General features: G+C 46.4%; 2 protein-coding genes across 2 annotated transcripts; one reads left to right on the top strand and one right to left on the bottom strand.

Moving 5' to 3' along the window:
* The first annotated feature begins 4,903 nt into the window (after nucleotides 1–4,903).
* RHEX (regulator of hemoglobinization and erythroid cell expansion) lies at nucleotides 4,904–8,455 on the top strand. Its single transcript, XM_059063191.2, has 5 exons — nucleotides 4,904–4,914; nucleotides 5,146–5,246; nucleotides 6,308–6,451; nucleotides 7,770–7,831; nucleotides 8,306–8,455. The coding sequence occupies exons 1-5, from the start codon at nucleotides 4,904–4,906 to the stop codon at nucleotides 8,453–8,455; spliced, it is 468 nt and encodes a 155-aa protein (XP_058919174.2).
* Nucleotides 8,456–17,670: 9,215 nt separating this feature from the next.
* Nucleotides 17,671–25,866, bottom strand: AVPR1B (arginine vasopressin receptor 1B). Its single transcript, XM_059071824.2, has 2 exons — nucleotides 24,918–25,866; nucleotides 17,671–21,156 (listed from the first exon to the last, which is right to left on the bottom strand). Exons 1-2 carry the CDS (start codon nucleotides 25,858–25,860, stop codon nucleotides 20,828–20,830), a joined length of 1,272 nt encoding a protein of 423 aa, XP_058927807.1. The 5' UTR covers nucleotides 25,861–25,866; the 3' UTR covers nucleotides 17,671–20,827.
* Between the last annotated feature and the right edge of the window lie 1,159 nt (nucleotides 25,867–27,025).

Below are 27,025 nucleotides of genomic sequence, written 5' to 3'. Positions count from 1 at the left end.
ATTTTGGAGATTAACCCTTTGTCAGTTGCTTCACTTGCAAATATTTTCTCCCATTCTCAGGTTTGTCTTTTCATTTTGTTTATGGTTTCTTTTGCTATGCAAAAGCTTTTAAGTTTAATTAGGTCCCATTTGTTTATTTTTGTTTTTATTTTCATTACTCTAGGAGGTGGATTATAAAATATTTTGCTGCGATTTATGTCAAAGAGTGTTCTGCCTATGTTTTCCTCTAAGAGTTTTATAGTATCTGGCCTTACATTTAGGTCTTTAATCCATTTTGAGTTTATTTTTGTGTATGGTGTTAGGGAGTGTTCTAATTTCATTCTTTTACATGTGGCTGTCCAGTTTTCCTAGCACCACTTATTGAAGAGACTGTCTTTTCTCCATGTATGTTCTTGCCTCCTATGTCATAGATCAGGTGACCAGGGGTGCATGGGTTTATCTCTGGACTTTCTATCCTGTTCCACTGATCTATATTTCTGTTTTTGTGCCAGTAGCATACTGTTTTGATTACTGTAGCTTTGTTTTATAGTCTGAAGTCAGGGAGCCTGATTCCCTTGGAGTAACTTTTGATATAATATTATGTATTTACCTCTGTATTCATAAGTGCGATGAGCCTGGAGAGTTTTCCTTTTTTTTTTTTTTTTTTTTTTTTTTGTGCCCTGTGCTCTTTTAAAATTTCAAATGACTCATTTGTAAAACTATCTGGACACAAATTTTGAGTACATAGTTTTTATAATGCTTTTAATTTCTAAATAATATAGCTGCCGTTTATAGGATGCTTATTACTTTGTGACAAAAGCTAGAATAACTGTTTCTCATACTGCATCTTATTTCATTCATAGAAGTAGGTGTCATTTATATTCATCTATCTAATCCTGAGAAGTAGTTATTATTGCTCTCATCTTAAAGGCAAGAAAACAGAGGCTTTGAGAGGTTAAATAACTAGACCCAACTCATGCAGAGGATGAGCTAGGATGTGAACCCAAGCTGTCTGACTCCAAGTTCTCTGCCCCTAGCAGCTAGAGGGGAACTGAACTTGGATCCCAAATTGCTTTCTTGTTATTTTGCTTTGGTTTTAGTCTGTTTAAGTTTTCTGTGCCTTATGGTATCCATTTTGCTAATTATATTTTTCTAGGAAATCAATAATTTTATTGATATTTCACAAAAAGAAAATCTCAGGAGTCTCACAATTTTTGACCTTCTCTGTTTCTGTGGTTATATTCATTATTAGTTTGGTGTATTTATGTTTCCTCCTTTTCTTGATTCTTCAAAACTGCATATTCAATTAGGGGAGAAAAGTCTAGTAATATGAAGGAGGCTGGATGATATTATAAAATGGAAAGAAGTATTTTTTCTTTCAAAATATTCCATTTCCATCCAACTATGCTTCCCTTTCCCCTCCTCTAGTCTTTAAAGAACAGAATGCTGAGGGCTAGAAAGAGCCTTAGGAGTACTGTCAAGTGCTGGGCCTAGAAAGGACTTCTACATGTCCCAGGTCACACAGTTGGCAAGTGACAGAGCCAGGAGGAGGAGCCTGGCTCTCATCTCCCTGTCTTGTTCTCTTATAGCTCAAATTCTTCATTTTAAAGACACTAAGCTAATGAAGCCTGCCAAAAAAATCTTTTTAAACACTTCATTAAAAAAAACCTTTAAAGCTACTTAATTTTGAAAGATTGATCAAGTCAGCTTAGCAGTATTGATTAGGATTAGTTTAATCCATATGATTTTCACATAAATCATCTTCTGTTGTGCACTCTTTCCAGAATATATCTACCAAAGAAAGCAGGCCTCAGACAGGAAAAGGTGTGTTTTTATTATTTCACCTCTTTTGTTATGCTGTACCTACTAGAAAGGCCGCAAGAGAGCTCCTTTATCAGAAGGGGAAACAAGAAAATGGAATTCAGCCCTAACTGGAAGGCTCAGGGTTTCCATCAAGTCTGAAGTAAACGGAAGAAATGTTCTTAGCCCTCTGCTCACGTGTGGTTTGGAGGCAGCTGGCAAGGCACTGCATTAATGTGGGGCTGGGTATCCAAACCTGAAAGAGGGCAGGGCAGGACAGTCCCATCTTGATGACGGAATGAAGTGTACGAAACTGTCACATGGTCCAGGCATTTTTTCTGAACATAGCTACCTCATATTGCTCATTTCCTGGTTGTTTGGTGTGTGTGTGTGTGTGTGTGCGCACAAATGAGCAGATGTTTCTACCGACTGTCTGATCAGCAATCTGCAATTAGACCCTAAGGAACAACCTGCTCATTGCGGTTAGGGGCCATTAGCCACTTAAATAATGATATCTGTCATCTCTTTCATACCTCATCCTGACCAGATTTTATCTTCAAACTGTACTCAAAATGAATGCCTAAGTTTCCAAAAATAGACAGACCCAATTTTAATAGCCCAGCTCTAGTCATCATCTTGGTGCTGTGTTTTAGGGTTGAATAATACCTAATAATTACTGAGTGCTTCCCACATGCCTGCCGTTGTATTTAGGTCTTTATAAACATAACTCCCCAAGCCCACACAGAACTCTGTGAGGTACATACTCTCATTGTCCCCGTTTTACAGGTACAGAAACTGAGACACCGAGAAGTTCAATAATTCACACCTAGAAGGGAACAGAACTTGGATCCATATTGAGATCTGTTTGACTTTTATGCTATATATTGACACAGGTACTGTGTGTCATTTGGCTAGTAAGTTGCTCACAGTATATTAAAATGATAGAAGGAAGTATAGGCAACATAGTTTTGTATAAAGAGACAAAATAAGATATTGGGGTTTTTTAAAATTTATTTTTGGCTGCGTTGGGTCTTCATTGAGCGTGGGCTTTTCTCTGGTTGCGGCGAGCAGGGCCTACTCTTCGTTGCGGGGCACGCACTTCTCACTGCGGTGGGTTCTCTTGTTGCCGAGCATGGGCTCTAGGCACGCGGGCTCGGTAGTTGTGGCTCGCGGGCTCTAGAGCGCAGGCTCAGTAGTTGTGGCACACGGGCTTTGTTGCTCCGCGGCACGTGGGATCTTCCCAGACCAGGGCTCGAACCCATGTCCCCTGCATTGGCGGGCGGATTCTTAACCACTGCGCCACCAGGGAAACCCAAGATATTGGTTTTAAAATAATGCAACATTTATATAATGTAGTGATTATGAACTGGGGGACAAAGTGACTGCCTCAGGGGGATGTTTGGAAATGTGTGGGGTCATTTTTGGTCATTTTGGTTGTTGCATTCACCTGTTACACCTGTTACTGGTGGTCCCCCAGGACACAATTCTAGACAACAAGGAACTGCCTGCTTCGGAATGTCAAGAGTATTAAAAAACACTAATAAAATGGAATAGTGGTAATCTTAAATGATACAAAAAACTGAAGGTGGCAAACTCAGATGCCTTCAGGGATCAGTCAAGCACTAAAAAGTACATGGCCCTCCTCAGGGCATCTGCATACAAATCCTTAAAGCACATTATCAAACAAAGTCATCTAGGTGTCAAATTTGGCCTGTGGGGCCCAGATTTAGGCTGTTTAATGAAGGTTTTCTGATCTGGAAACAAGTTTATCATCTATTAAGCAAAGAGGAAGAGCTCCTGGCAACCTCCAGCTGGCCAACACCCAGCCCTGGAGAGGCAGTGGTGGCGAACCCCACAGCCTCCCTCCCCAGTTCCTGCCTCCCCTCTCTCCCAACTTGGTCCAGGTTTGATCTTGGATAGCCCCAGTGTGAGAACCACACAAAGAAACAAAAATGTCAGGACGTTCCACACTGCCCTTATCACTTGGAAATGCTGACTGGGAAAATAAGCCTTACTGGTAATAAAAGCCTTTTCAATGTTTACCATCTGCAGGAGGACAGTGGGCCTTCTTGCGGCCCCATCTTGTGCTGAGTAAACATCATTTCAAAGGCTTTGATACCATCCTGGCTTTTTCTTGCAGTAAACTCCATATTTAGCAGCATTTTTTTTTGACAATAAAAAATTTTTTTTAATTGAAGTATAGTTGACTTACAGTGTTGTGTTAGTTTCTGGTTCACAACAAAGTGATTCAGAATATACATATATTCTTTCTCATATTCTTTTCCATTATGGTTTATTACAGGATGTTGAATACAGTTCCCTGTGCTATACACTAGGACCTTGTTGTTTATCTATTTTATATATAGTAATTTGTATCTGTTAATCCCAAACTCCTAATTTATCCCTTTACAGCACCATGTTGATGGAATTGATATGCTAATTTTTAAAATAAACATACTCATGAGGGTGGAACAGCATCCACAGTCCTGGGCTTAAAGCCCAGTGAAGGCACAGAGGGTGTGCGTGAGTGTGTGTGCATGTGTGTGTGTGTGACATTGGGCTTCTTCACAGAAGCTCCCCCAGTGTGTTTGCTCCTGTTGGACCCCTTTGGGCTTCCAGAAGCAGGTAAGGCTCTGGGAGCAGAGATGAATGGTGGGGGCTGTATGCTTGGACGTAGAGCTCAAATCCAGGCCTGGCTGTACGGCCTCAGACTCCTCCCTCAGCCCTCTAGACCTCACATTGCTCCTTATAAAAGGAGGGTAGTGACATCTAGGTCACAGGATTGTGTGAATCAGGTAGGATGGTGGGTGTGCTGGGGGCTCAACCCTGTGGCTGGCAGCGAGCGAGTACCCACCGGTTGGCAGGTGCTGATATTGTTACTGCCTATTCTGTAGATTCAAAAACTGGAATCTGGGGAGAGGAAAGCAAACGACCCTCTAGCAGCCAAGACTGCCCAGGAGTCCTGACCCACTGCCTCGCCTCCACGGGTCTCCAGGGCAGTCCTGCTCTTGGTGCTGCCTGGACACGAGGTACCCCCAGTGGTTCCACCCACATCTCTTCCTGCTGCCCCTGAGAGAGCCCAAGCCCCTCTCGTGACCTGCGCCGGCCCTGCGAGGAACTCGTCATGCTGACGGAGTGAGTGGCCTGGGAAGAGCCAGCCCAGGTTCCCATCAGGCTGATGGATGTAGCCAGCTTCCAAGTGTACACATCACCCTCCCCGGCCCCTAAAGCCTTCCCATTTGAGAGGGAAGAGACCCAAGACGCACAGCAACACCCGCAGGCTGCCTCTGGCTTGAGGCAGGGATGGGTTTGCAGCCGTCTTGGTACCTCTGCAACCTCTAACCTGATTTCCTCTTTTCCCAACAGAGACATGAAGGTCTGGCACGGAGTAGTGATCGCAGTGGTGTCTCTGGTACTGCAGGCCTGCCTCCTCGCAGCCGTCAACTACCTGCTCAGCAGGCACATGGGTAACTGGCTCAACCTCCTCTTCCCTCCTGGTTCCCCTCAGGGAACACTCCCGAGCCTGCAGCAAGATGGGCTCCCTTTGGAGCCCCCGAAGATCACTTGAAAACCTACTTGAGGAATCCCTGGCCAGATGCCCCTTCACTCCACCAACCTCTAAGCCGGTAATCCCCACTCTGACCCAACCTATCTGCGGTTGGAAACGATGGCTCAGAGTCTTTCCACTACCCAGACAAGCTTCTGCCTAGAGACAAGCTGCTGCCGTGCTCATGAGGGTGCACTCACTTAACCTGAGCCTGGTGAATTTCCTTCATCCCTGCCGAGGGACTTAATGTGAAGAAATGGCCTTGAATTACAACAGAAGGGCGAACGGTATGGTTAGACTAAGAAATTAGCTTAAATTCCTGAGCTGATTTGCAGTGGAAGGTAGGAAGCTCGGTCCAGGGAAGACATTACAGTTAAGGAACATAAAACTGCTTTGGCTGTGCGAAGACAAGGGATTGGGTAAGGTGGTGTAAGTCTAAGCTACTCTAGTCAATCATTCATTCAACACAACAGGGAACAAAATAAAAGTCGCTGCCCTTATGGACCTTATCTTGCATGGGTAACACAGACAACAAACTAGTAAAATGTGTGTTAGGTCATGGTAAGTGCTAGGGAGAAAAAACATGAAGCAAGGCAAGGAGACACGAATTAGATGGGGGTCAGCATCCCTGAGATGCTGACACTTGAGTCTACACCTGAGGGAAGTGAGGAAGTGAGCCACACCTACAAAGGCCATAAGCCAGGAGAGTTTGTTCGTAACAGCAGAAGCAAAGGGGCTGGGTGGCTGGAGCTGAGATGGGGCAGGAAGAGGAAGGAGGAGTGAGGCCCAGAGGGCCTACAGGTTGGGACTTTGGATTTTACTACAAGTGAGGCGAGGGGCATTGCAGGGTTCTGAGCCGAGGCGTGCCGAGGTTTGAAGAGATCCCTCTGATCAATTTTCCCTAATGAGAGCTGTGCTCACAGACAGGATGTGCCTGACCTAGCGAACTTTCACTTTTGACTCTTGCCCTGTCCCCTCTAGCCAAGGAGAATGAGCGGATACTGAAGAGGGCCAGGCTTCAGGTCCCCAGGCCCAGCCCTGCCCACTACTGCCCACCTGCTGCCAAGGAGATGAAGGAGACTCGGGCAGAGAGAAGGACCCTTGTGCCTGAGCCCTGTTACTCGCGTGAGTACAGGGGTGGGGGGAGAACTTGTCACAAAGCTTATTCTGCTCTGTCTGGACTCCCGGGGAGCCTCCCTGCAGCAGACCTAGTCTGTCCAGCCCAAACCACTAGCCCGAGGATTCCTCACATCCTCCCCAGTACAGGCCAAACCAGGCCCCCATTTTCAGAAGGTTGCTCATCCTATCCAGTGGGGCAGATTGCGTTGGGTTTGTGTGGGTCTAAGTTCTTCTCTAGCTTTGGTCACGTGTGAACGGCTGCCGCGGAGAACTGGGGGCTGTCTCTGTTCCTGTCTTTGTGATACTATGGCATCTTTTCTTCTGCCTGCTCGTTAGTGGTGGAGCCGAGATTTCAACTGCCTCTGTCTGCCCCCAGCCATGGAATCTGGGCACTTTAATAAATCTGAGTCTTGGTGATGGTTCACATCTGTATCCCCCGCTGGCAAGTGAACCAAGAGGAACATCATGTTCTCGTTTTCTCTCTCTTTCAGCTTGGCAGACCCACCAGGTCACTATTCACACAGTGGAAACTGCCACTTCCACAGCAAGAGAGTCATTCACCAGAGATTGCTCTTTCCACTGCTTTATCTTTTGGTTGATTTGAGTTTGCTCTGTCCTTCTAAATTTCATCTTTTCAGTTGGAGAAATCTGGTTGTCAGGCTTCCTCGCCACCAAGATAAGGCCTCAATGCATGTGGGAATCAGAAGATGCATTTGCATGAACTCACGGTCCCAATGGAAGGGGAGAGGCATGGGCCTCGCCACAACCCTTGATCGTGAAGCTTCCCTGGTCCTGATGCTTCCCTGAAGCCTGGTCAGAATCAAAGACCCCATGGTTGGCAGGGACCTCAGAGATCATCGTCCGACTCTCTGTGTTACAGGGGACAAGACCAGGGCACAAAAAGGAATGTAACCTGCCTGGAGTTAGTGACAGGTTTAGATTAGAAGCTGTGCCTGTGATTTCTGGGGCCAGAGCTCTTTGCCTTGGTCCACAGCAGCTCAGCATGCCCCCCCTACTCCCCTCCTCGCAGATAGCCCTTCCCAAGCACAGTCCAGCCTGGTGGGCTTGGTATTACTTTTAGATGGAGCTGGACAAAGCAGCAGTGCCTAGACTCTTGGACATGTTCCTGGTTATTTTGGGAGGCTCCCCCCTTTCTCTGTTCTATTCTTTTTTTCTCTTTGGGGGGCTCTGTATCTCTCTTCCCCACTCCTCTTTGAGTTCCTTGCTCTGCCTCTGCCTTCATCTCATTCTCCCTTCCATTGCCTCTATCCTCTCTTTACACCCTTTGACTTTCTTTAGAAGAACAGTTTCTATTTCACCCTAGATGACAGTGACATGTCCTCAGACATCTCCAACAGCTCGGATGGCTCACCTCCCACCCACCAGGTAATGGACACTCCTAGTGATCCCAGCCCTCCATATGCAGTCTGGGGTCACCGTGGCTCCAGAGATGGGAGGAAAGAAGGAGGTGCTTCTGGAGGCATTACATCATCCTTACGTGAGGGTTCATTCCCAGGCCCGTATCAACACAGAGCATCCAAACAAAGTGGGTCTGAGTGAGCTATAAAAATGAAGGTGCTAACGGGAAACCCCTTTCTCCCCATGTCCCAGTCAGTGACAAGGTCCACTCTGAGTCCTGACCTCACTTGGATTAAGTCTCCACGTCTTTCTTCCTTAAACCCATTCACTCCCACAGGCACAAAGAGCAATCATTGCCCTGGCCCTGCTCTCAGATACAGCTACCCGGGACCCAGATTCTTTCCCATCCAGTCTAGGGCGAGCCTCTTTGAGTGAGAGTTGAGTACCTCCTGCAAACCTGGTAGGAATCTTGACCAAATTTCTTTGCTTTTTTCCCCTAAGGCCACCAAGGATGTGAACTACACACAAGTGGTCTTTTCAGCTCCTGGAGGACGAAGAAATGACTCTGTCCCGGACTATGAGAACATAAAGGAAGCCACAGATTATGTCAATGTCAACTCAGAAAGCCACAAGCCCCCTGGACTTTTGTGAAGCCTGGTGTCTTTGAGCCAGTGGAACACACCCAAGTGGCCATGTGAATTCTAGGCTTTTTAATGGGGTGTAGTTCCTTATGAATTCTTGCACTTATTTTGAAGGGGGACTAGTGTTTGGGTTTCTTTTTTTGACAAGGAAATAGGAGAAAAAGTGTGCCTGTGTGTCAGCAAGGAATATTGAGATTCGGAAGAACTTCCAGGTTAAGTATGAAAACATTGGCGCATATCAGTAGAGAAAGTGATGAAGTCTCTCTCCATAACAAAATTTTTTTTTTTTTTTTTTTTTTTTTTTTTTTTTTTTGCGGTATGCGGGCCTCTCACCGCTGTGGCCTCTCCCGTTGCGGAGCACAGGCTCCGGACGCACAGGCTCAGCGGCCATGGCTCACGGGCTTAGTTGCTCCGCGGCACGTGGGATCTTCCCGGACCAGGGCACGAACCCGTGTCTCCTGCATCGGCAGGCGGATTCTCAACTACTGCGCCACCAGGGAAGCCCTCCATAACAAAATTTTTAAAGATTTTAATCAACTATAGTAGAGTTCTGTTTGACAGTCTTATGATTAAATGCCTCTTTGAGCTATTTAATTATTGACAATAAACAACTTCCTTAAAAATTTTAAGTAAAACAGCAACCACAGGTTCCTCTTTTCCTCTGGTTTAACCTTGCATGCTGTTCCTTTATCAGTATTGTATCTTGCTGAGTAATCCTGCTCTGCCCTCAGAACTTTAAATCGTGCATTTGGAAAGCTCATCATTACTTAACCTTTGAATCTGCTGTTCTTAGGAAAGAAAGATGACAGAGTAGTAAATGCCAACTAGCATCACAATCTGTTATTCCAAAAAAACTTTCCAAATTCAATCCAATAAAAAAATCTATATCCATTCTTGGTTTGTGGTAGTTGTTTTTACTACCAACTAGTAGTAAAAGAACACTTTCTTAACTTGATTAAGAACAGCTTATCTGAAACCAGTTAATGGCGTGATATTTAACTGTAAGGTCCTAGACACAGTCCTATTAAATCATGAACAAAGTAGGAATGTCCAAAAGCCTGACATTTCTTTACTATCTAACATTGCTCTAGAAATTCTAATCAGTGCAGTAAAACAGTTAACAAAAATAAGACTATAACTATGGAAGAGGAGGATAAGTTTGTCATTGTTTGCGATATGCTAATTAACTATGTTTTAAAATTAATAACACGCAGTTAGCAGTGACTAGATAAATATACAACTTACTTTTCCCAACAGCTAATTAAGACACGAAATGAAAAAAAAAAATTGCTCACAATAACTAAGCAAACATCTCAAAACTGGAAACCCTATTATAAAGCAGAAACTAACACACCATTGTAAAGCAATTATACTCCAATAAAAATGCTAAAAAAAAAAAAAAAAAAAAAGGAAACCCTAGAAATACTCCTAGCCAAATTCAAACTCCAGATGAGCGGCATTCAGGTCTAGAGACCATTCATTAACTGTGCGCCATCTGCTGGCTATAAATGACCTTTCTAGCCCTAGTACTGAGGGGGGTGGTGGGGAGGGGCAGGGGTAGCTTTCATCTTCCCAGGTTCCTCTTCCCCAAGATGACCTGAAGAGATGGTTTTGAGTTCCTGGGGCTGGAAACTTTTGACACATGTCCCTACACCTTTTAGTTACCACCGTTGTTCATCTCCTACTATTGTTTGAACATTTGTGTCGCCTCGCCAAGTTATATGCTGAAATCCTAATCCAAGGTAATGGTATTGGGAGATGGGGCCTTTGAGAGGTTATTCGATCATGAGGGTGGCAACCTCCTGAATGAGATTAGTGCTCTTAGAAATCCACAGAGCTCCCTAGCGCCTTCCATCATGTGAGGATACAATGAGAAGTCTGCAACCCAGAAGAGGACACTCACCAACCATGCTGGCACCCTCCAAAACTATGAAAAATAAATCTGTTGTTTATAAGCCACCCAATCTATGATATTTTTTATGGAGCCATAGGGACCAGGACATCTCCTTAGAAAGCTTTTCTTCTTTTTATTCTTCCAGTTTTACTGAGATATATAATCGACATACAGCACTGTATAAGTTTAAGGTGTACAGCACAATGATATGACTTATGACATATGACTTATGACTTATATCTCCTCTGACTTATGACGTCATGAAATGATTACCACGATAAGTTCAGGGCGCATCCATCATCTTGTACAGATACAAAATTAAAGAAATAGAAAATAATGTTTTCCCTTGTGAACTCTTTACTCTCTTAACAACTTTCACATAGAACATACAGCAGTGTGTGATAGATTTATCACGTAGTGCATTGCATCCCTAGTACTTACTATCTTGTAACTGAAAGTCTGTACCTTTTGACGGCCTTTATCCAATTCCCCTCCCACAACTCCCACCTCTGATACCACAAATCTGATCTCTTTTTCTATGAGTTTGTTTGTTTGTTTTTGTAGTATAATTGACCTATGCGCTATGTTAGTTCCTGTTACACAAATAGTGATTTGATATTTCTATACTTTCAAAATGATCACCCAGTCTAATCACCCTCTGTCACCATACAAAGATATTATGTATTATTCCCCACACTGTACATTTCACACCTGCAACTCTTTTATTTTGCAACTGGAAGTTTGTATCTCAATCTCCCTCACTTATTTCTCCCCTCCCCTCACCCCTTCTCCTCTGGCAACGATGTGTTTGTTCTCTGTATCTATTACTCTGTTTATGTTTTGTTCATTCGTTTGTTTTTTAGATTCCATGTATAAGTGAAATCATACAGTATTTGCCTTTCTTTGTCTGACTTACTTCACTTAACAGAATACCCTCTAGGTCCATCTATGTTGTTGCAAACGGCAAGATTTCATTCTTTTTATGGCAGAAAAAGATATACGCACTCCTATGTTCATGGCAACATTATTTGCAGCAGCCAAGATATGAAAGCAACTTAAGAATCCATCAACAGATGAATAAAGAAGTGGCTATATATATATATATATGTATACATATATACATGTATATGTATATATATACATATACATACATATATATACATACATGTATACATATATACGTGTACATATATTGTAATGATATATCCAGTAAGGGAGATATCCATATATCTCCCTTACTGGATATATCATTTGTAAATGTCTTCTCCCATTCAGTAGACAGTCTTTTCACCGATAGTTTCCTTCATGGTAAAAAAACTTTTTAGTTTGACGTAGTCCCAATTGTTTACTTATTTATTCATTTATTTATTAACATATTTATTGGAGTATAATTGCTTTACAATGGTGTGTTAGTTTCTGCTTTATAAAAAAGTGAATCAGTTATACATATACACATGTTCCCATATCTCTTCCCTCTTGTGTCTCCCTCCCTCCCACCCTCCCTATCCCACCCCTCTAGGTGGTCACAGAGCACCGAGCTGATCTCCCTTTGCTGTGCAGCTGCTTCCCACTAGCTATCTATTCTACGTTTGGTAGTGTATATATGTCCATGCCACTCTCTCACTTTGTCACAGCCTACCCTTCCCCCTCCCCACATCCTCAAGTCCATGCTCTAGTAGGTCTGCGTCTCCATTCCCATCTTACCTCTACGTTCTTCATGATCTTTTTTCTTTTTTTTCTTAGATTCCATATATATGTGTTAACATACGGTATTTGTTTTTCTCTTTCTGATTTACTTCACTCTGCATGACAGACTCTAGGTCCATCCACTTCACTACAAATAACTCAATTTCGTTTCTTTTTATGGCTGAGTAATATTCCATTGTATATATGTGCCACATCTTCTTTATCCATTCATCTGTTTGATGGACACTTAGGTCGCTTCCATCTCCTGGCTATTGTAAACAGAGCTGCAATGAACATTTTGGTACATGTCTATTTTTGAATTATGGTTTTCTCAGGGTATATGTCCAGTAGTGGGCATTGCTTTGTCATATGGTAGTTCTATTTTTAGTTTTTTAAGGAACCTCCATACTGTTCTCCATAGTTGCTGTATCAATTTACATTCCCACCAGCAGTGCAAGAGTGTTCCCTTTTCTCCACACCCTCTCCAGCATTTATTGTTTCTAGATTTTTTGATGATGGCCATTTTGACTGGTGTGAGATGATATCTCATTGTAGTTTTGATTTGCATTTCTCTAATGATTAATGATGTTGAGCATTCTTTCATGTGTGTGTTGGCAATCTGTATATCTTCTTTGGAGAAATGTCTATTTAGGTTTTCTACCCATTTTTGGATTGGGTTGTTTGTTTGATATTGAGCTGCATAAGCTGTTTGTAAATTTTGGAGATTAATCCTTTGTCAGTTGCTCCAATTTTTTATTTTTGCTTTTTTTCCCTTGCCTGAGGTGACATATCCAAGAAAAATGTTACTAAGACCAATGTCAAAATGTGTACTGCCTATGTTTTCTTCTAGAAGTTTTATGGTTTCAGGCCTTGCATTTAAGACTTTAGTCCACTTTGAATTTATTTTTGTGCCTGGTGTGAGAAAGTAGTCCAGTGTGATTCTTGTACATGTAGCTGTGCAGTTTTCCCAACACCATTTATTGAAGAGGCTTTCCTTTCCCCATTTTATATTCTTGCCTTTTTTGTCATAGGCTAACCCACACTTCATATAAGTGTGAGTTCATTTCTGGACTCTCTATTCCAGGGGTCCCCAACCCCCGGGCCAAAGACCGGTACAGCAGACTGCTACTGGTCTGTGGCCTGTTAGGAACTGGGCCACACAGCAGGAGGTGAGCAGTGGGTGAGCAAGGAAGCTTCACCTGCTGCTCCCCATTGCTCACATTACCACCTGAACCATCACTTGCACTACCGTCTGAACCACTGCTCACATTACTGCCTCAAGCATTGCCCCCATTGATCGCATTACTGCCTGAACCATCCTCCCACCCCTGTCCATGGAAAAATTGTCTTCCATGAAACTGGTCCCTGGTGCCAAAAGGGTTGGGTACCGCTGTTCTATTCTGTTCCATTGATCTATGTGTCTGCTTTTGTGGCAGTACCACACTGTTTTGATTGCTGTAGCTTTGTATTATAGTTTGAAATCAGGGAGTGTGATACTTCCAGGTTTGTTCTTCTTTCTCAAGATTGTTTTGGCTATTCAGAGTCTTTTGTGTTTCCATACAAATTTTATAATTATTTGTTCTAGCTCTGTGAAAAATGCCATTGGTATTTTGATAGAGATGGCACTGAGTCTGTAGATTGCCTTGGGTAGTATGGTCATTTTAACAATATTATTTCTTTTTTTTTTTTTTTTTTTGTGGTACACGGGCCTCTCACTGTTGTGGCCTCTCCCTTTGCGGAGCACAGGCTCAGCGGCCATGGCTCACGGGCCCAGCCGCTCCGCAGCATGTGGGATCCTCCCAGACCGGGGCACGAACCCGTGTCCCCTGCGTTGGCAGGCGGACTCTCAACCACTACGCCACCAGGGAAGCCCATTATTTCTTTTTTTAAAAAAATTTTATTTATTTAATTTTTGGCTGTGTTGGGTCTTTGTTACTGCATGCGGGCTTTCTCTAGTTGCAGCGAGCAGGGGCTACTCTTCGTTGCAGTGTGCAGGCTTCTCACTGCGGTGGCTTCTCTTGTTGCGGAGCATGGACTCTAGGCACAGAGGCTTCAGTAGTTGTGGTGCACGGGCTTAGTTGCTCCTTGGTATGTGGGGTCTTCCCGGACCAGGGCTCGAACCCGTGTCCCCTGTATTGGCAGGCAGATTCTTAACCACTGTGCCCCCAGTGAAGTCCCTAACAATATTATTTCTTTCAATCCATGAGCACAGTATATTTTTCCATCTGTTTGTGTCATCTTCAATTTCTTTCATTAGTGTCTTACAGTTTTCCAAGTACGGGTCTTTTACTTCCTTAGTTATATTTATTTCTAGATATTTTATTCTTTTTGATGCAATTGTAAATGGGATTATTTTCTTAATTTTTCTTTCTGATAGTTTGTTGTTAGTGTATAGAAATGCAACCAATTTCTGCATACTACTTTTGTAACCTGCAACTTTTCCAAATTCATTGATGAGCTCCAGTAGTTTTTTGGTGGCATCTTTAAGATTTTCCATGTGTAGTATCATGTCATCTGCAAACAGTGACAGTTTTACTTCTTCCTTTCCAATTTGGATTCCTTTTATTTCTTTTTCTGGTCTAATTGCTGTGGCTAGGACTTCCAATACTATGTTGGTTAGAAGTGTTGAGAGTGGGCATCCTTGTCTTGTTTCTGATCTTAGAGGAAATGCTTTTAGCTTTTCAGCATTGAGCATGATGTTAGCTGTGGGCTTGTCATATATGGTCTTTATTATGTTGAGGTATGTTCCTTCTATAACCACTTTGTTGAGAATTTTTGTCATAAAGGAATGTTAAATTTTGTCAAAAGCCTTTTCTATATCTATTGAGATGATCAAATGACTTTTATTCTTCAATTCATTAATGTGGTGTATCACATTGATTGATTTGTGGATATTGAAAAATCCTTGCATCCCTGAAATAAATTTCACTTGACCACGATGTATGATCTTTCTAATGTATTGTTAGGTTAGGTTTGCTAGCATTTTATTGAGGAGTTTTTCATCTATGTCCATTGGTGATATTGGCCTGTAATTTACTTTTTTTGTGATATCTTTGTCTGGTTTTGGTATCAGAGTGTGGCTGGCCTTGTAGCATGAGTTTGGAAGCACTCCTTTCTCTGCGAATAATTTGAGAAGGCTAAGCATTAATTCTTCTCTAAATGTTTAGTAGAATTCACCTGTGAAGATGTCTGGTCCTGGACTTTTGTTTGTTAGGAGTTTTTAAAATTATGGATTCAATTTCATTACTGGTGATTGGTCTGTTCATATTATCTATTTCTTCTTGATTCAGTCATGGGAGAGTGTACATCTCTAGGAGTTTGTCCATTTCTTCTAGGTTGTCCATTTTATTAACATATAATTGTAGTAATCTCTTTTGATCCTTTATATTGCTGTGGTGTCATTTATAACTTCTTTATTCATCTCGATTTTATTTATTTGGGCCTTCTCTCTCTTTTTTCTTGACGAGTCTGGCTAAAGGTTTATCAATTTTGTTGAAGCTTTTCTTAATGGGGAAAAAGAGATTCTACTGATTAGAGAGGCAGAATGAAGACTAACCACTACCAAAGTCAACAACAATGACACCATCTTTGCAAACAGAAATAAAACTCTACTTTTTATTGATCTCTTTTAAAAAGAAAAAAAAAGACAGAATTCAAGAGTGTGCTGAAGAGATTCAGATAAGTTACAGCACATCCAAGAGAGACTGGGCAGAGATACTGCTGAGACAGTTCCCACACCAGGAGAGGGGACAACTGCAGTGGCATGGACAGAGCACCTGCTTTCTGCAGAATTCTCGATAGGCCCTGGGAGTTAGGAGGATCAAACACAAAAATAAGACTTGAACATGTGGATGGGGTCAAGGCATGTATAACCTAGTTGTGGGGACAGGCAAGAGCATGGACAAAACAACATGTGACAAGGGAGAATTAACACAGAGCAATGAAACCGGAGCTCATCAATGTTTAAGTAGATTGGGTATAAGAATGTTAAGATCAGGTGGGCCTAATCAGAAAGAAACATCTCAGAGAGAGGTGATTTCTGACCTCAGTTCAGGAAGAAAGATGGACAATTGACGGATGGGAGAAGAAGCAGAAGGAAAGGGAGCAGGCCTGACGCAATGGAGGCACTCAGTAAATTCTCCAGGGATTGACCTGAACTGAACTCAGAAGCAGTGATGATACTTGGGAGCAGGATGTTGATGTCAGAGAAAACAGAGACAAGAATGCCACTGACCACCTGATTAAGGTCAATAGTGAACTTCTGCTATGATTGGCTTCAAAAGTATGACTTTCATGGCAGATAAGTATATCATAGTGGTTAACATTAGCACTTACCCCAGTTGCTTATAAGGGGAAGGCATTCTTGGCAACTGCTGTTTTAGAGTTGAAAGTGTGACTCCAAGTGACTTACAGAGGTTTGACTGACCATCAATGGTGCAGATGACTTAGATGACCTGGTAAGTGAAGAGGAGGACTGATTTCACATCCTAAGGAGCTTGGGCCAATAAGCTGATGACTGGGGCCAGTTAACAATATTGCTAGCCATGTTACTAGAAATAAAATGGCCTTTTGTTTGTGATACCTCTGTGAGCTTAAAGGGTTAGCTGCCTAAATCTGTATAAATGGTTGCCTGTACGAGTAATCACCATGTGAGGAGCACAGCTTCTGGTACAATGAAGTCACTCTCTCCCATGTTGTATGTCATCAGAACCTCCAGGGAAGGATCATACTGCCCCTCTCTGGGCTTCTCTGTGGATAAAGACTGGATAAAATCTCTCCAAAACTATCTTATACCTAGGTACCGAAAAACGGATTTGCTACTGGCAACCAGTAGAAGGTTGGTTACATGTCAATGATGAACTGGGAATGCACAGTAGACTAGAGTAAATGTGACCTGTCTTCCATGAATTTTTATTCTAAAGGAGCAAGCACCCAATGCTCACCATAGAACTGAAGCAGAATTCCATAAGGGACACTAACTTATTGGCCAGCAAGACCCACAGGGTGAGGAGGTATTTTATGCTCAACACCAGTGGGATATTTGCTCTCAGATCAGGACAGTCTTCCTGATCCAGAGGGGCCTCAAGAGGTCTTCTTACCCAAGTCCCTGGCCTCTAAACTAAACACATTATAATTTCATCATTGAGGTCCCCTAGCTCTCTCATACACTCACCCTTTCAGGAAGGAATTTCTGTATCAGGCCCTTACCCTGCAGAAGAAACCTCTTGTTCTTTGCCCCTCCTTGCCAAACACATCCTGCCCGAACTTAGACGAAAAGAACTGCACGTCCAAGTATCTCAACAGAGCTGGTCAAATGAGAGATCAAGACTCTAGAACTTGAGGGAAAGTTAGTATGGCATAAGAACTGGAAGACCCGTGTGACTTTCCCAGTAGGTCCCTGTGGGTCATTACTGCTTCGGACACACTTTCAGCTCCACACTGCCACCGTGTGGCCCCAGGACAAATCCCAGGTCACTCTTGTCTCCTTTTCCCTCTTAAGTGAATGTAGGGGTACCAAGAAGGTGGCTCCCCGCCCTTCAACCTTCCCCTTGGCCCTGCCCTGTTCAAGGAGATCACAATTTTATTTTAGCTTACATATCCCATTTTCATTGCCCATAGGAAACAAAGAAGCCCAGAAATCTCCTGGTTATTAAGTAGCTGTATTGGTCAATTTCAACCACATGTCTGGGTTCTGGACCCAGGAGTGAGTTGCTGTGGCCTAGGCTGAGGCTATAGCCCCTTGATAGATAAAATACTATTTACATACAAAACACAGAGTCATCTGCAAAATTACTGGCCTATACCAAACAACATAAAAAGCCATTCTGAGAAATGTCCACAGTCAAGCAATTAACCTCCTCCTGCCGTCTTCTGCCCTGCCCACCCACCAGACTCCTGCTCCCACATGGGTTCCACGGGACTGAAGTACTGTATTTCACAGAGTCCACAGGATGGCATAAACATTTTACAGAATTGCTCAGCCCAGGGACAGTATCGCTCAGTTATTCCTGGGGTGAGCTGTCAGAAATGAGATTGACCCAGAGAGCACGGGACCTCCTTCTTGCCTCCCACAAGGCCCACCTCCCTGGACCCTATCCAAGGCCCTGGTGCTGGCTCTGAATGCCTGTGAGAGCTTCCTACAGGGACTGCAAAAGCCATCATTCATAGATCCAGACAGGATCCTGCCATTCCCTTCAGGAGCCTCTTGGAATAGGCTCCTGAAGCCTCCAGTCCAGTGTCCAGCTGTTTCCCATTGGCCTCATCATAGGACAGCACTAGCTTTCTGGAAAAGGTCAATTGCAGCCTTTCCATGGGAGGGAGAGGGAGGGCCCCAAACCACCACCACAAATAAATCCGCCCTCATGCGATGCAAAGCTGGAAATATAATAGTGGGATTATGTGCTATTCTTTGCTATAGAAGGCCCAGATTAGGCATGGAGGGGGCTCTAGCCAATCTTGATTCCAGGTCTCTTTTCACCTCCCTACTATAGAGTCTCCTGGGCCCAGTGCCCTGGAAGTCACCCACTGGATGCAATCCTGAGCCAGGCCACTATCTTCTCTAATGTCAGTAGAGTGTTGTATAGTCTACAGCCTCTCATCTGTGACCTCCCAACAAGGCGGGCATTGTTATTTCTATTTAACAAATGAGGTGCCTATTGCTCAGAGAGATTGGATAACTTGCCCATGTTCAAACAGGTAGAAAACAGGTGAGGTCAGGACTCAAACCCAGGTTTGGGGGTACAAGGCCGGTATCCCTTGTACCTCCGAGTCATCGTGATAAGCAAAGATTTACTTAGTACCTACTATGGGCACCAGGGTCAGGAACTGTGGTCTGAAGTGCAAGCAGAGCAACTTCAACAGTTCAGCTGGCATGGGAGGCTCCTCAGCCCAGCTCCATCGGGACAGAGGGACAGGGAAGAAGTTGTTGGATGTCAAGGACTGACATTAGCAACAGGGTGCAGTGAAGAGAGACAGTGGGTTCCCACATCCACCTTGAGCCTTGGTCTCATTAGGGTCTGTGTCCTGCTCTCCACTGCTCTAGTATTGAAGGGCTGGGGTGCTTTGTTCACTCACAACACTCAGCTTAGGTTCTTTTCTTTTAAGGAAGCCTAATGAGACTTCTTAGAGCTAAGTGGCCTCTTAAAGAAGTGTATCCCCAAAGCCACAGTCAGTCCTCAAAACTTCCCCAGGAGTGGAGGGCAGAGAGTGACTGCTCCCTAGAGCACTCTCAGGAGCTCTTAATTAGATCAACAATCCCTACATTAGTATGGGTTCATGTGTTTAGTATAGTTCAAGAGTTTACAAACCACCTACACACGCACGGTCCTATTTGACCCTCATAATGAAGAGAGCAAGGCCATTGGTGGTGGCATGGTGGTAGAACCAGGACCCAGTTCTCCTGACTTCAGCGGATGGTCTTTCCACCATCAAGACCATCACTTTGATTAGAACCAGAATCATGGTGGGGAGGTTATCCCATGGTATAAATCTCACTGGGGATAATAAGGAGCAGGACAAAGCCCCAGATTCTACCTGCCAGGCTCTCTTGGCGTCAGAATCACAGAACTGAGGGCAAAAGTGGACAGTTCGGCCAAGGCAGGAACCAAAGTCGCCAGAATTGAGTCAAAGGGCATAAATGTCATTGTCATGAAAATACAACAATTCTTCCAGAGCCTACTGGTTAGAACGTCCTTAGAGAACGCTTCTCCAGTCTTGCAAAGTCATGAAAGTTTCAAGCTGGGAAACGCCTTAGAGATTATCTCTGTTCTACAGGTGAGGAGCTGAGGCCCAGAGAGGGAGATGACTTGCCCAAGGTCATACAGATACCCCACAGCAGAACCGAGTTTTCCAAGTCCTGGGCTCCTGATTTGATGACGGCAAGCATGTGATTCGTGTGGAAGATTTGAAGAGCCTCAAACATATCCAGAGCCATGACTAAGTCACACTTTCTCAAAGGATGTCTCCTCTGTGCATCCCCAAGAGGCAGGAGCCATGTGGACCCCTTGAGGGGAGGAGGGAGAGCGACCAATCCCTCCTGCCTCCGAGGCTTTCTCCCACTTGGAATTGTACTGTGACCATTTTCATCTCCTCCTTTCCTCACTCTTTCTTCTCACTCTCACCCTCCGTTGGTCATTCCACTGAGAACATGCAATACTTTGCCCTGTCACCCACCCTAACTCTAAACGAGGTGCGTGGGGAGAAGAGAAGTAGAGTTTGCAGAGTTTTTACCAGTTACCAGGTGCTGTGCTAACCCTGCATTTCCCTTCGGTAGACAGGTGGGCATAGCAGGCGAAGCCCTCACACCTATTCACTTTCTTCATTAAACAATCCTCTCTCTACCAAAAACAACCCAAAAACCAAAAACTCAGGGTGCAGACAGGGTCCTTCTCGCAAGTTTTCACTCCTTCCCTCTCCTGGTTGAACTGGGATGCACTAGTCAGGTTAGGATGGGACAAACAAAATAGGAGACCAGCCTCTGAATCCCTGCTGCCTGTGGACCCCCAGACAGGACAGCCCTAGGCCTGTCAGATCTGGGGCACCACATCTACCACACGTGTGGTTCCCAGACACCCTGTGAATATGGCAGGATCAGGGAAGCCGACAGTCTGATTCGCCCTGACTCCCAGCATGTGAGGTTGGGAGCAAACGACGGCAGCTGTGTAACCAAGAGTAGGAGCAGCCATTCTGGCCTCCTCGCCCTGCCTCAGACTGGGCTCCCCTAACTCCAGCCCTGTGCTCCCAGCATTTACACCCAGTGCTGAGATGGGTGGAGACCCTCTGCCACACTCCGGGGAGTGTTCTCTAAAAGATGCTGGTCTCGGTGATGGTGCCCCTGTCCACCTGCTCTTCACCCTTCAGTGGGTCTTTGGGTGCTGGCCTCCGGCTGAGTCTGGAGCTGAGGCTGAGGGTGGGCAGGCCACTGGAGCGGGTCAGCAGCATGGCGCAGCGGCTGGATGGGCTGCCGCTGGAGAGCTGCCTGCATATCCTGGGCCCCGGCCCCCTGCAGCAGGCCAGACGGCAGAGGGAACGCGGCCACAGGTGGCCGTTGAAGCCCATGTAGATCCAGGGGTTGCAGCAGCTGCTGAGGTTGCCCAAAAGCATGGAGATGGTGAAAGACACATTGGTTGAATCTGCCGAGAGAGAAGCACAAGAAATTCAGAGCTTGAAGGGACCTGGGAGAGCGTCCGGGTCCCTACTGAACGGAGAAGGAAATTGAATCCCAGAGAGGACCTGGGACTCACCGTGGGGTTCTATAATTAGAAAGGAACACAGCTGGGGCATGAACTTGGGACTCTTGACTCCAGAGTCTTGCCTCACTGATTTATTTGTTCGTTTTGTACTACAGGGTGACGACAGGATCCGAGGCTTGCTCTGAGTTGACTTTAGAGGTGCAAACATAGTCTGGGACAGGACCAGCCCAAATAGGAGACACTGTCTTTGTTCCAAAACCTCGCTCTTGAATCCCCTAATGAATGTACAGCTAGGATGAAGCAACTTCTATAAAACATGCAGGAAAAATAACCATGATTCTAGCCAGGTTCAGGCACACCTCCATCCCCACTTATGTCACAGATACGGGTGCACATTGCCTTCTGAATTCTGTCCTCCTTGACCCTGAGGGGTCAGTCCCAGTCATTCTGTCATTCAGTCATTTTGCATGTGAGTATCGACTGTGCCAGGCCAGTGATAGGGACCTGGTAGGGCCATCAGGGGAGCCTGACAGCCCTACAGGTCCCATGATGTCATCTCCAACTGTGCACCTTCTATGTACAGGGCATCCAGGCATCCCGTTCCAGACCAGTACTTGTTCTCTGTCATCAGAAATTACATCCAAAGAATGCACCATCCTTGGCGGGTGGGGGAGCTAATTTCTCTCTTGGGCAGTCAAAATGTGAGAGTTCAAAGACTCTGATAAGATTTCTTCCAGATACAATACTCTTTCTGAAAATGAAATGAAACTTCTCATGACAACAGGAAAGCTGCTGGGATGGGCCCCGTCCTCCTGCTAGATGCACCACGGCTACAGTTATGGCATGGGTTGCATACTGAGTTACCCTGCTCTTCAGTAGAGGCTGTAGAATCACCGAGCACAATGCTTAAGCTGGAAGGAACCTTAGAGGTGGAATCACCAAATACAACGTCAGAGCTGGAAGGAACCTTAAGGGTTATGGCATAGTCTTGAACCTAGGTCTTCCCTCTTCAAAACAGCAATCTTGCACCCTGCCACCATTTCAACCAACAAACTCAAAGGCAAAGCTCAAGTGCCTGCTTTGTAAAGCACCATGAACTCTTCCGATACACAGATTCCTCATGCACCTCTCCCGAGGGTATGCTCTCCAGTGTGGTACTCGTAGCCCAAGAGAAGGGAAGATAAAGGGTCAGAATGTTTGAGAGAAGGCTTGTATCATAGAGTTAGGAAGCTGAAGGCACCTGGGCCTGGATGGGCAGGTCTAGAGCACAGAAGTGAGGGCAAGGAGGGAGCACCTGTAAGTGGAGGAGAGACCACCCTCAGCAACAAGCACAGCCTCCTTCAGGCTTGTCTGGGTTCTGGCCTGCTCCCCAGTTAACTTAATACCCAGGGGCTGCAGAAGACTTGGGAAGTTGCTTTGGCTAAGGGGTGGTATTCATCCTGTGTGCTCCAATGACATATATATGTAGTGCCTAGACTAGGCCAGAGACTTAGGGGTTCCAGAAGCTTCTTCATTTGGGAAGCTTCTGTTTGATTTGGCCCTGTCTGAGCCAGGCCCTGTGCAGGGGCTGGAGATGGGCCCGGAGCATTGGAGCCTGTAGAGGCTTCACCTCTCAGCCCCCGAGGGCAGATCCACTACTAGCCCTGGCCAAACTCTGACGGAAGCTCAGCTGACAGTTGGGGGCAGGGCCAAGGGCAAGGATACAGACAGCTTCTCACCAAAGACTCAGGGACAGGCGGCCAGGAGGCTAGTTTGCTGTGGAGGGAAACTGGGTGTGCTGGAAAGTAAGTCTAAAGTAATGAATGTCAGCCCAACTCAAAGGTCCCAGAGGGCTTCCAATTTCCTGAGGGAGCACATTTTCTGAGGGATACTTAGTTCCTATACTTCATACTCAGTGAGGCTCTTGGTAAGTGGTAAGTCACTCTATACATGGGTCTCTGGGACAGGCTGATGATGACAGTGAGTACAGCAGGCGAGCAGGCAAGCCTGCACTGGCTGAACGGCAGGATCCCCATCTTCTGGTAGGTTCCTCGATAAAGGGGTGAATGGCCTTCTCACCCCTGGTGACATCAGCTGTGATTGTTGGGAATAAAGCCATGCCACGGTTAAAGCTTGGCCCATAAAGACCTTGATTCGATTCCTGGCTCCATCTCCTACTAGCAGTGGCACTTCGGACCAGTTATTTCACCTCTTTGAGTCTCAGGTTACTCAGATGTAGAGAAGGTCACCCCGAAGTAGCACAAGGCCTGAATGTGCTTGGCACTAGAAAGCCCTCCTTCCTTCTATTCTGTGCTTGACTAGAGCAGGGAGGTCCCTACAGGTGGTTAGGATTAATACGCTCATTGCTTTAAGGGTAATTTATAAATAGTCTCTGGTCCAGACTGGTGTCTGAAAGGTGGTTAAGAAGGGGTATGATGGGACTGTAAGAGTTCAGTATTGCTGTCACACTTCTCTCACAGAGTTGTGTTAACATCATGAACAGCCTTCCACTTACTTCATCTCTCCAGAAAAGCAAAGCATTTGGCTTAAGTGTGTGCTAGGATGAGCAAAATGAGATTAGAAACAAAAGCGCAGGGAAGGGGGACCACTCCCTAAGAGCTGGTAGGAAGTGGTGGTCAGGGTCTGCTGGCCAGTGAACCCTCGGGAAGCTTCCAGAGGAAACTGCGCACAGGGCCTCCCTAGGGCAGTCACATGCTGCACCCATTATATACCCCGAGCTGTGCATAAGATGTGATGCACTGCAGAGGACACAGTCACCCCTCGTCACAGACTTGTCCCCCACTCTTCTTAGGGGAGCAGGAACAGATGTCTTTGAATACCTCTCTCCAACATTTTGGGTGTCCAGATACCGCGTCTACCTTTCTGAGGACAAGTTCACCCCCAAATGGCCTGACTATCTGGCAGTGTCTAAAACTTAGGAGGCTGCCATCTCCCTCACTCCAAAAGATGACCAGAACAAGGCCTTCTATGTGCCAACCGGAACACAGTCCCATTTTGTTTTTCACGTAGGAGGAAAGGCCCTCTCCTCATCACTTTCAGAGTCAGGGTTATGGGGGTGTGGGAGGAAGGAGGATGTAGTTGAGGGAAAAAAACAAGGAGGCACCAGGCTTGGGTTCTACTTTTCACTTTGCTGTGTGGCCTTGGGCAAGTCATGTTTCCTCTCTGAGCCTCTGCTTTCTCATTAGCAAGATGAAAGTGTTGAACTTGAAATTTCAGGGTTGTGCACCAAGGCTAATTCATTGAAAGTGGCTGTTGAAAAGGAATTCAACGTCATGTTCAGTTGCAGGGGGGAAGAGTGCTGAGAGACATAGTTCGTGGGCCACAAATTGCCATCCTGGATGGAATCATTTGAAAATCCCTTTCAAACATCTAGCAAACTGCCAGCTGCTTGGCCAAATCTACTAATGGTCATATTTTTTTTAGGGCCAAATAGTATTTTTAAATGTTTACATTAGTTACCAAAATTTTAAAATATGGACATTCACACAGAAGATACTCACATGGCATCTTTGGGCTGGATGGGAGTGGCAGCTGTCCCTTTTTACATGGGACAGGCACCATCTTTCCTAACTGCTTCACTCATTTGTTACCTGTGCGGCCTTGTGAGCCATTGTGACCCTGTCCTAATACTCTTGTCCTCTCCTCTCCGCATTTTTCCACCTCAGGCTCCCACACCAGCCCTCACCAGACCACACACTTGCCTTCATCAGGGGCATTCTCGTCCCACACAGACCACATCTGGACGCTGAAGAAAGGCGCCCAGCAGGCGATGTAGGCCAGCACAATGACAAAGGTCATCTTCACTGTTCGGATCTTGGCCCGTGAGATGGTGCTGGTGCTGCTGACCCGGGATGGCAGCCCCCGTGTGGCTGCAGCTGAGGCAGAAGGAGGTGAGGGCTGGTTCCAAGTCCTCCAACCCCCTCCTTCTACCTTCCAGGCCCCGGCCTTGACTTTTAGGTTCTTACAGATTTCATGGCAGATGAGGCTGTAGCAGGCCGTGAGCATGGCCACAGGCAGGATGAAGATGGCCAGGGTGGTCCAGGTGATGTAGGCCCGTGGCCCCCAAGGAAAGCGGAAGTCTGCCCAGCAGTCCAGCACTCCAGAGCCCTGGATCACCTCTCGTAAAGAAAAAATGAAGACTTGAGGGAGGCTGAGGATGGCAGCCAGCAGCCAAGGGGCTGCAATGAGAGGGTAGGTGGACCGGCTGGGCTGCTGGAGGCTGCACAGGGGGTGACAAACGGCCAGGTAGCGGTCAAGCGTCATGGCCAGCAGCATGTAGGTGGAGGCGAACATGCTGAGCACCTGCAGGTACTTGATGGCCCGGCAGAGGGGGTCAGGGCCCTGGAAGCGGTAGGTGATGTCCCACAGCAGCTGGGGCAGCACCTGGAAGAGCGCCACACCCAGGTCCGTCAGGGCCAGGTGCAGCACAAACAGGTGCATGCGGGAGCGCTTGCGGCCTGGCTGTCCCACTGTCAGCAGCACCGTCAGGTTGCCCCCTGTCGCCAGCACCAGGACAGTGGCCAGGATGCCGATCTCCACCTTGGCCAGCTCCTCATCCCGGCCCAGCCAGGGTGTGGTGGCATTGGGGACAGAGAGGGTGCTCCCGGGGGTGGCGTTGGTGATCCAAGGAGGCCCAGGATCCATGGTGGAAGTTTGCTGGGAGGAAGGAGAGGGATGGATGGAGAGTGTGAGTGTGAGTGGAGAGATTGGTTGAATGAGATGGAGTGGGGAGGGGAAATTTTAAGATGGAAAAAAGGAGAAGGTTGGGGATGACTGGGAAAAGGCTGAAACCGGGTGGAAATGTTAAGAAGATGGGGATAGAGAGGACGATGGAGAATGAGATAAGGAAGGAGAAGATGCTGATCCCAGAGAGGGGAGGGGGAACCCAGGAGCGAAGGGAAAGAGGGGTCAGGGAGGGAAGGCGTCAGGAAAGGAAGAATGGATGAGGCTGTGCACGGTGAGGCCTCTGGAAGGGAAAGAAGGCTGGGGGAGCCGGCACCACTCCCAAATCCACCCCAAATCCACTCTCTCCAAACTTTTCTGGAAGCGGAAAGCGGATGTCCCTGAGCCTGCTTGGAGGCGCGCTCCCGGCCATCGGTGTCGCCCGCCGGCCTGGAAGCCCCAGCCGAGCCCACGCGCCCCGGCCTCCGTGCGGCGACCAGCGGCAGCTGCAGCGCAGCTGCTCGGCCTAGCGAGTTTTATGCTCTAGCGCAGCCCGAGAGCAGCGGCCCCTCGGCGCGCCGGTTGGCTCCTGCGGAGGAGGGCGGAGTGACACCCACAGGAGGAAGGACCGAGAGCCTGGGTGGAGGGGTGGGGGTAGGTGTCGGGGGAAGGTCCTGGAGGAGGGACAGGGGGGGCGGTAGACCAGGGACAGGGAGCCCGAGAAGCGGACGACGCGAGCAAGCGCTCACCAGCCGGCGGGACCCACGGACGCTCAGACAGAGAGATAACCGCATCTTGGCTCGCACCTGGAACCCCCGGACTGTCTCCCAAGACAGGTGCACACCCGGGGGACGGGTGGTGGCCACCCACCTATGTGGGGACTCCAAGGCTGCCTGCTCTGTTGGGTCCCCGTTAACACAGAAAGGTCCAAAATCTGCAGGGGTGGCCAGGTGGGCGAGGCAGGGCCCCAGACGGAGCCCTCGGCCCTTGGGGGTGACGTCCGACCACAGACTCTGGTGGAGACTTGGAGCCATAAAGCGGGGGGGAGGAAAATGCGAGGAGGTGTTTGGAGAGGGGTCAGTGGTGGTGACGGGAGAGAGGTGGGGTGGGAGCAGTTAGACCTGGAGTCCTGGGGTTCAGGGGAAGG

The sequence above is a fragment of the Kogia breviceps genome, chromosome 1, assembly GCF_026419965.1.
Source record: "Kogia breviceps isolate mKogBre1 chromosome 1, mKogBre1 haplotype 1, whole genome shotgun sequence".
In the NCBI taxonomy this organism is placed as follows: domain Eukaryota; kingdom Metazoa; phylum Chordata; class Mammalia; order Artiodactyla; family Physeteridae; genus Kogia; species Kogia breviceps.
Note: the sequence above shows the minus strand (reverse complement) of the source record. Positions and strands in the feature narration are given on the sequence as shown.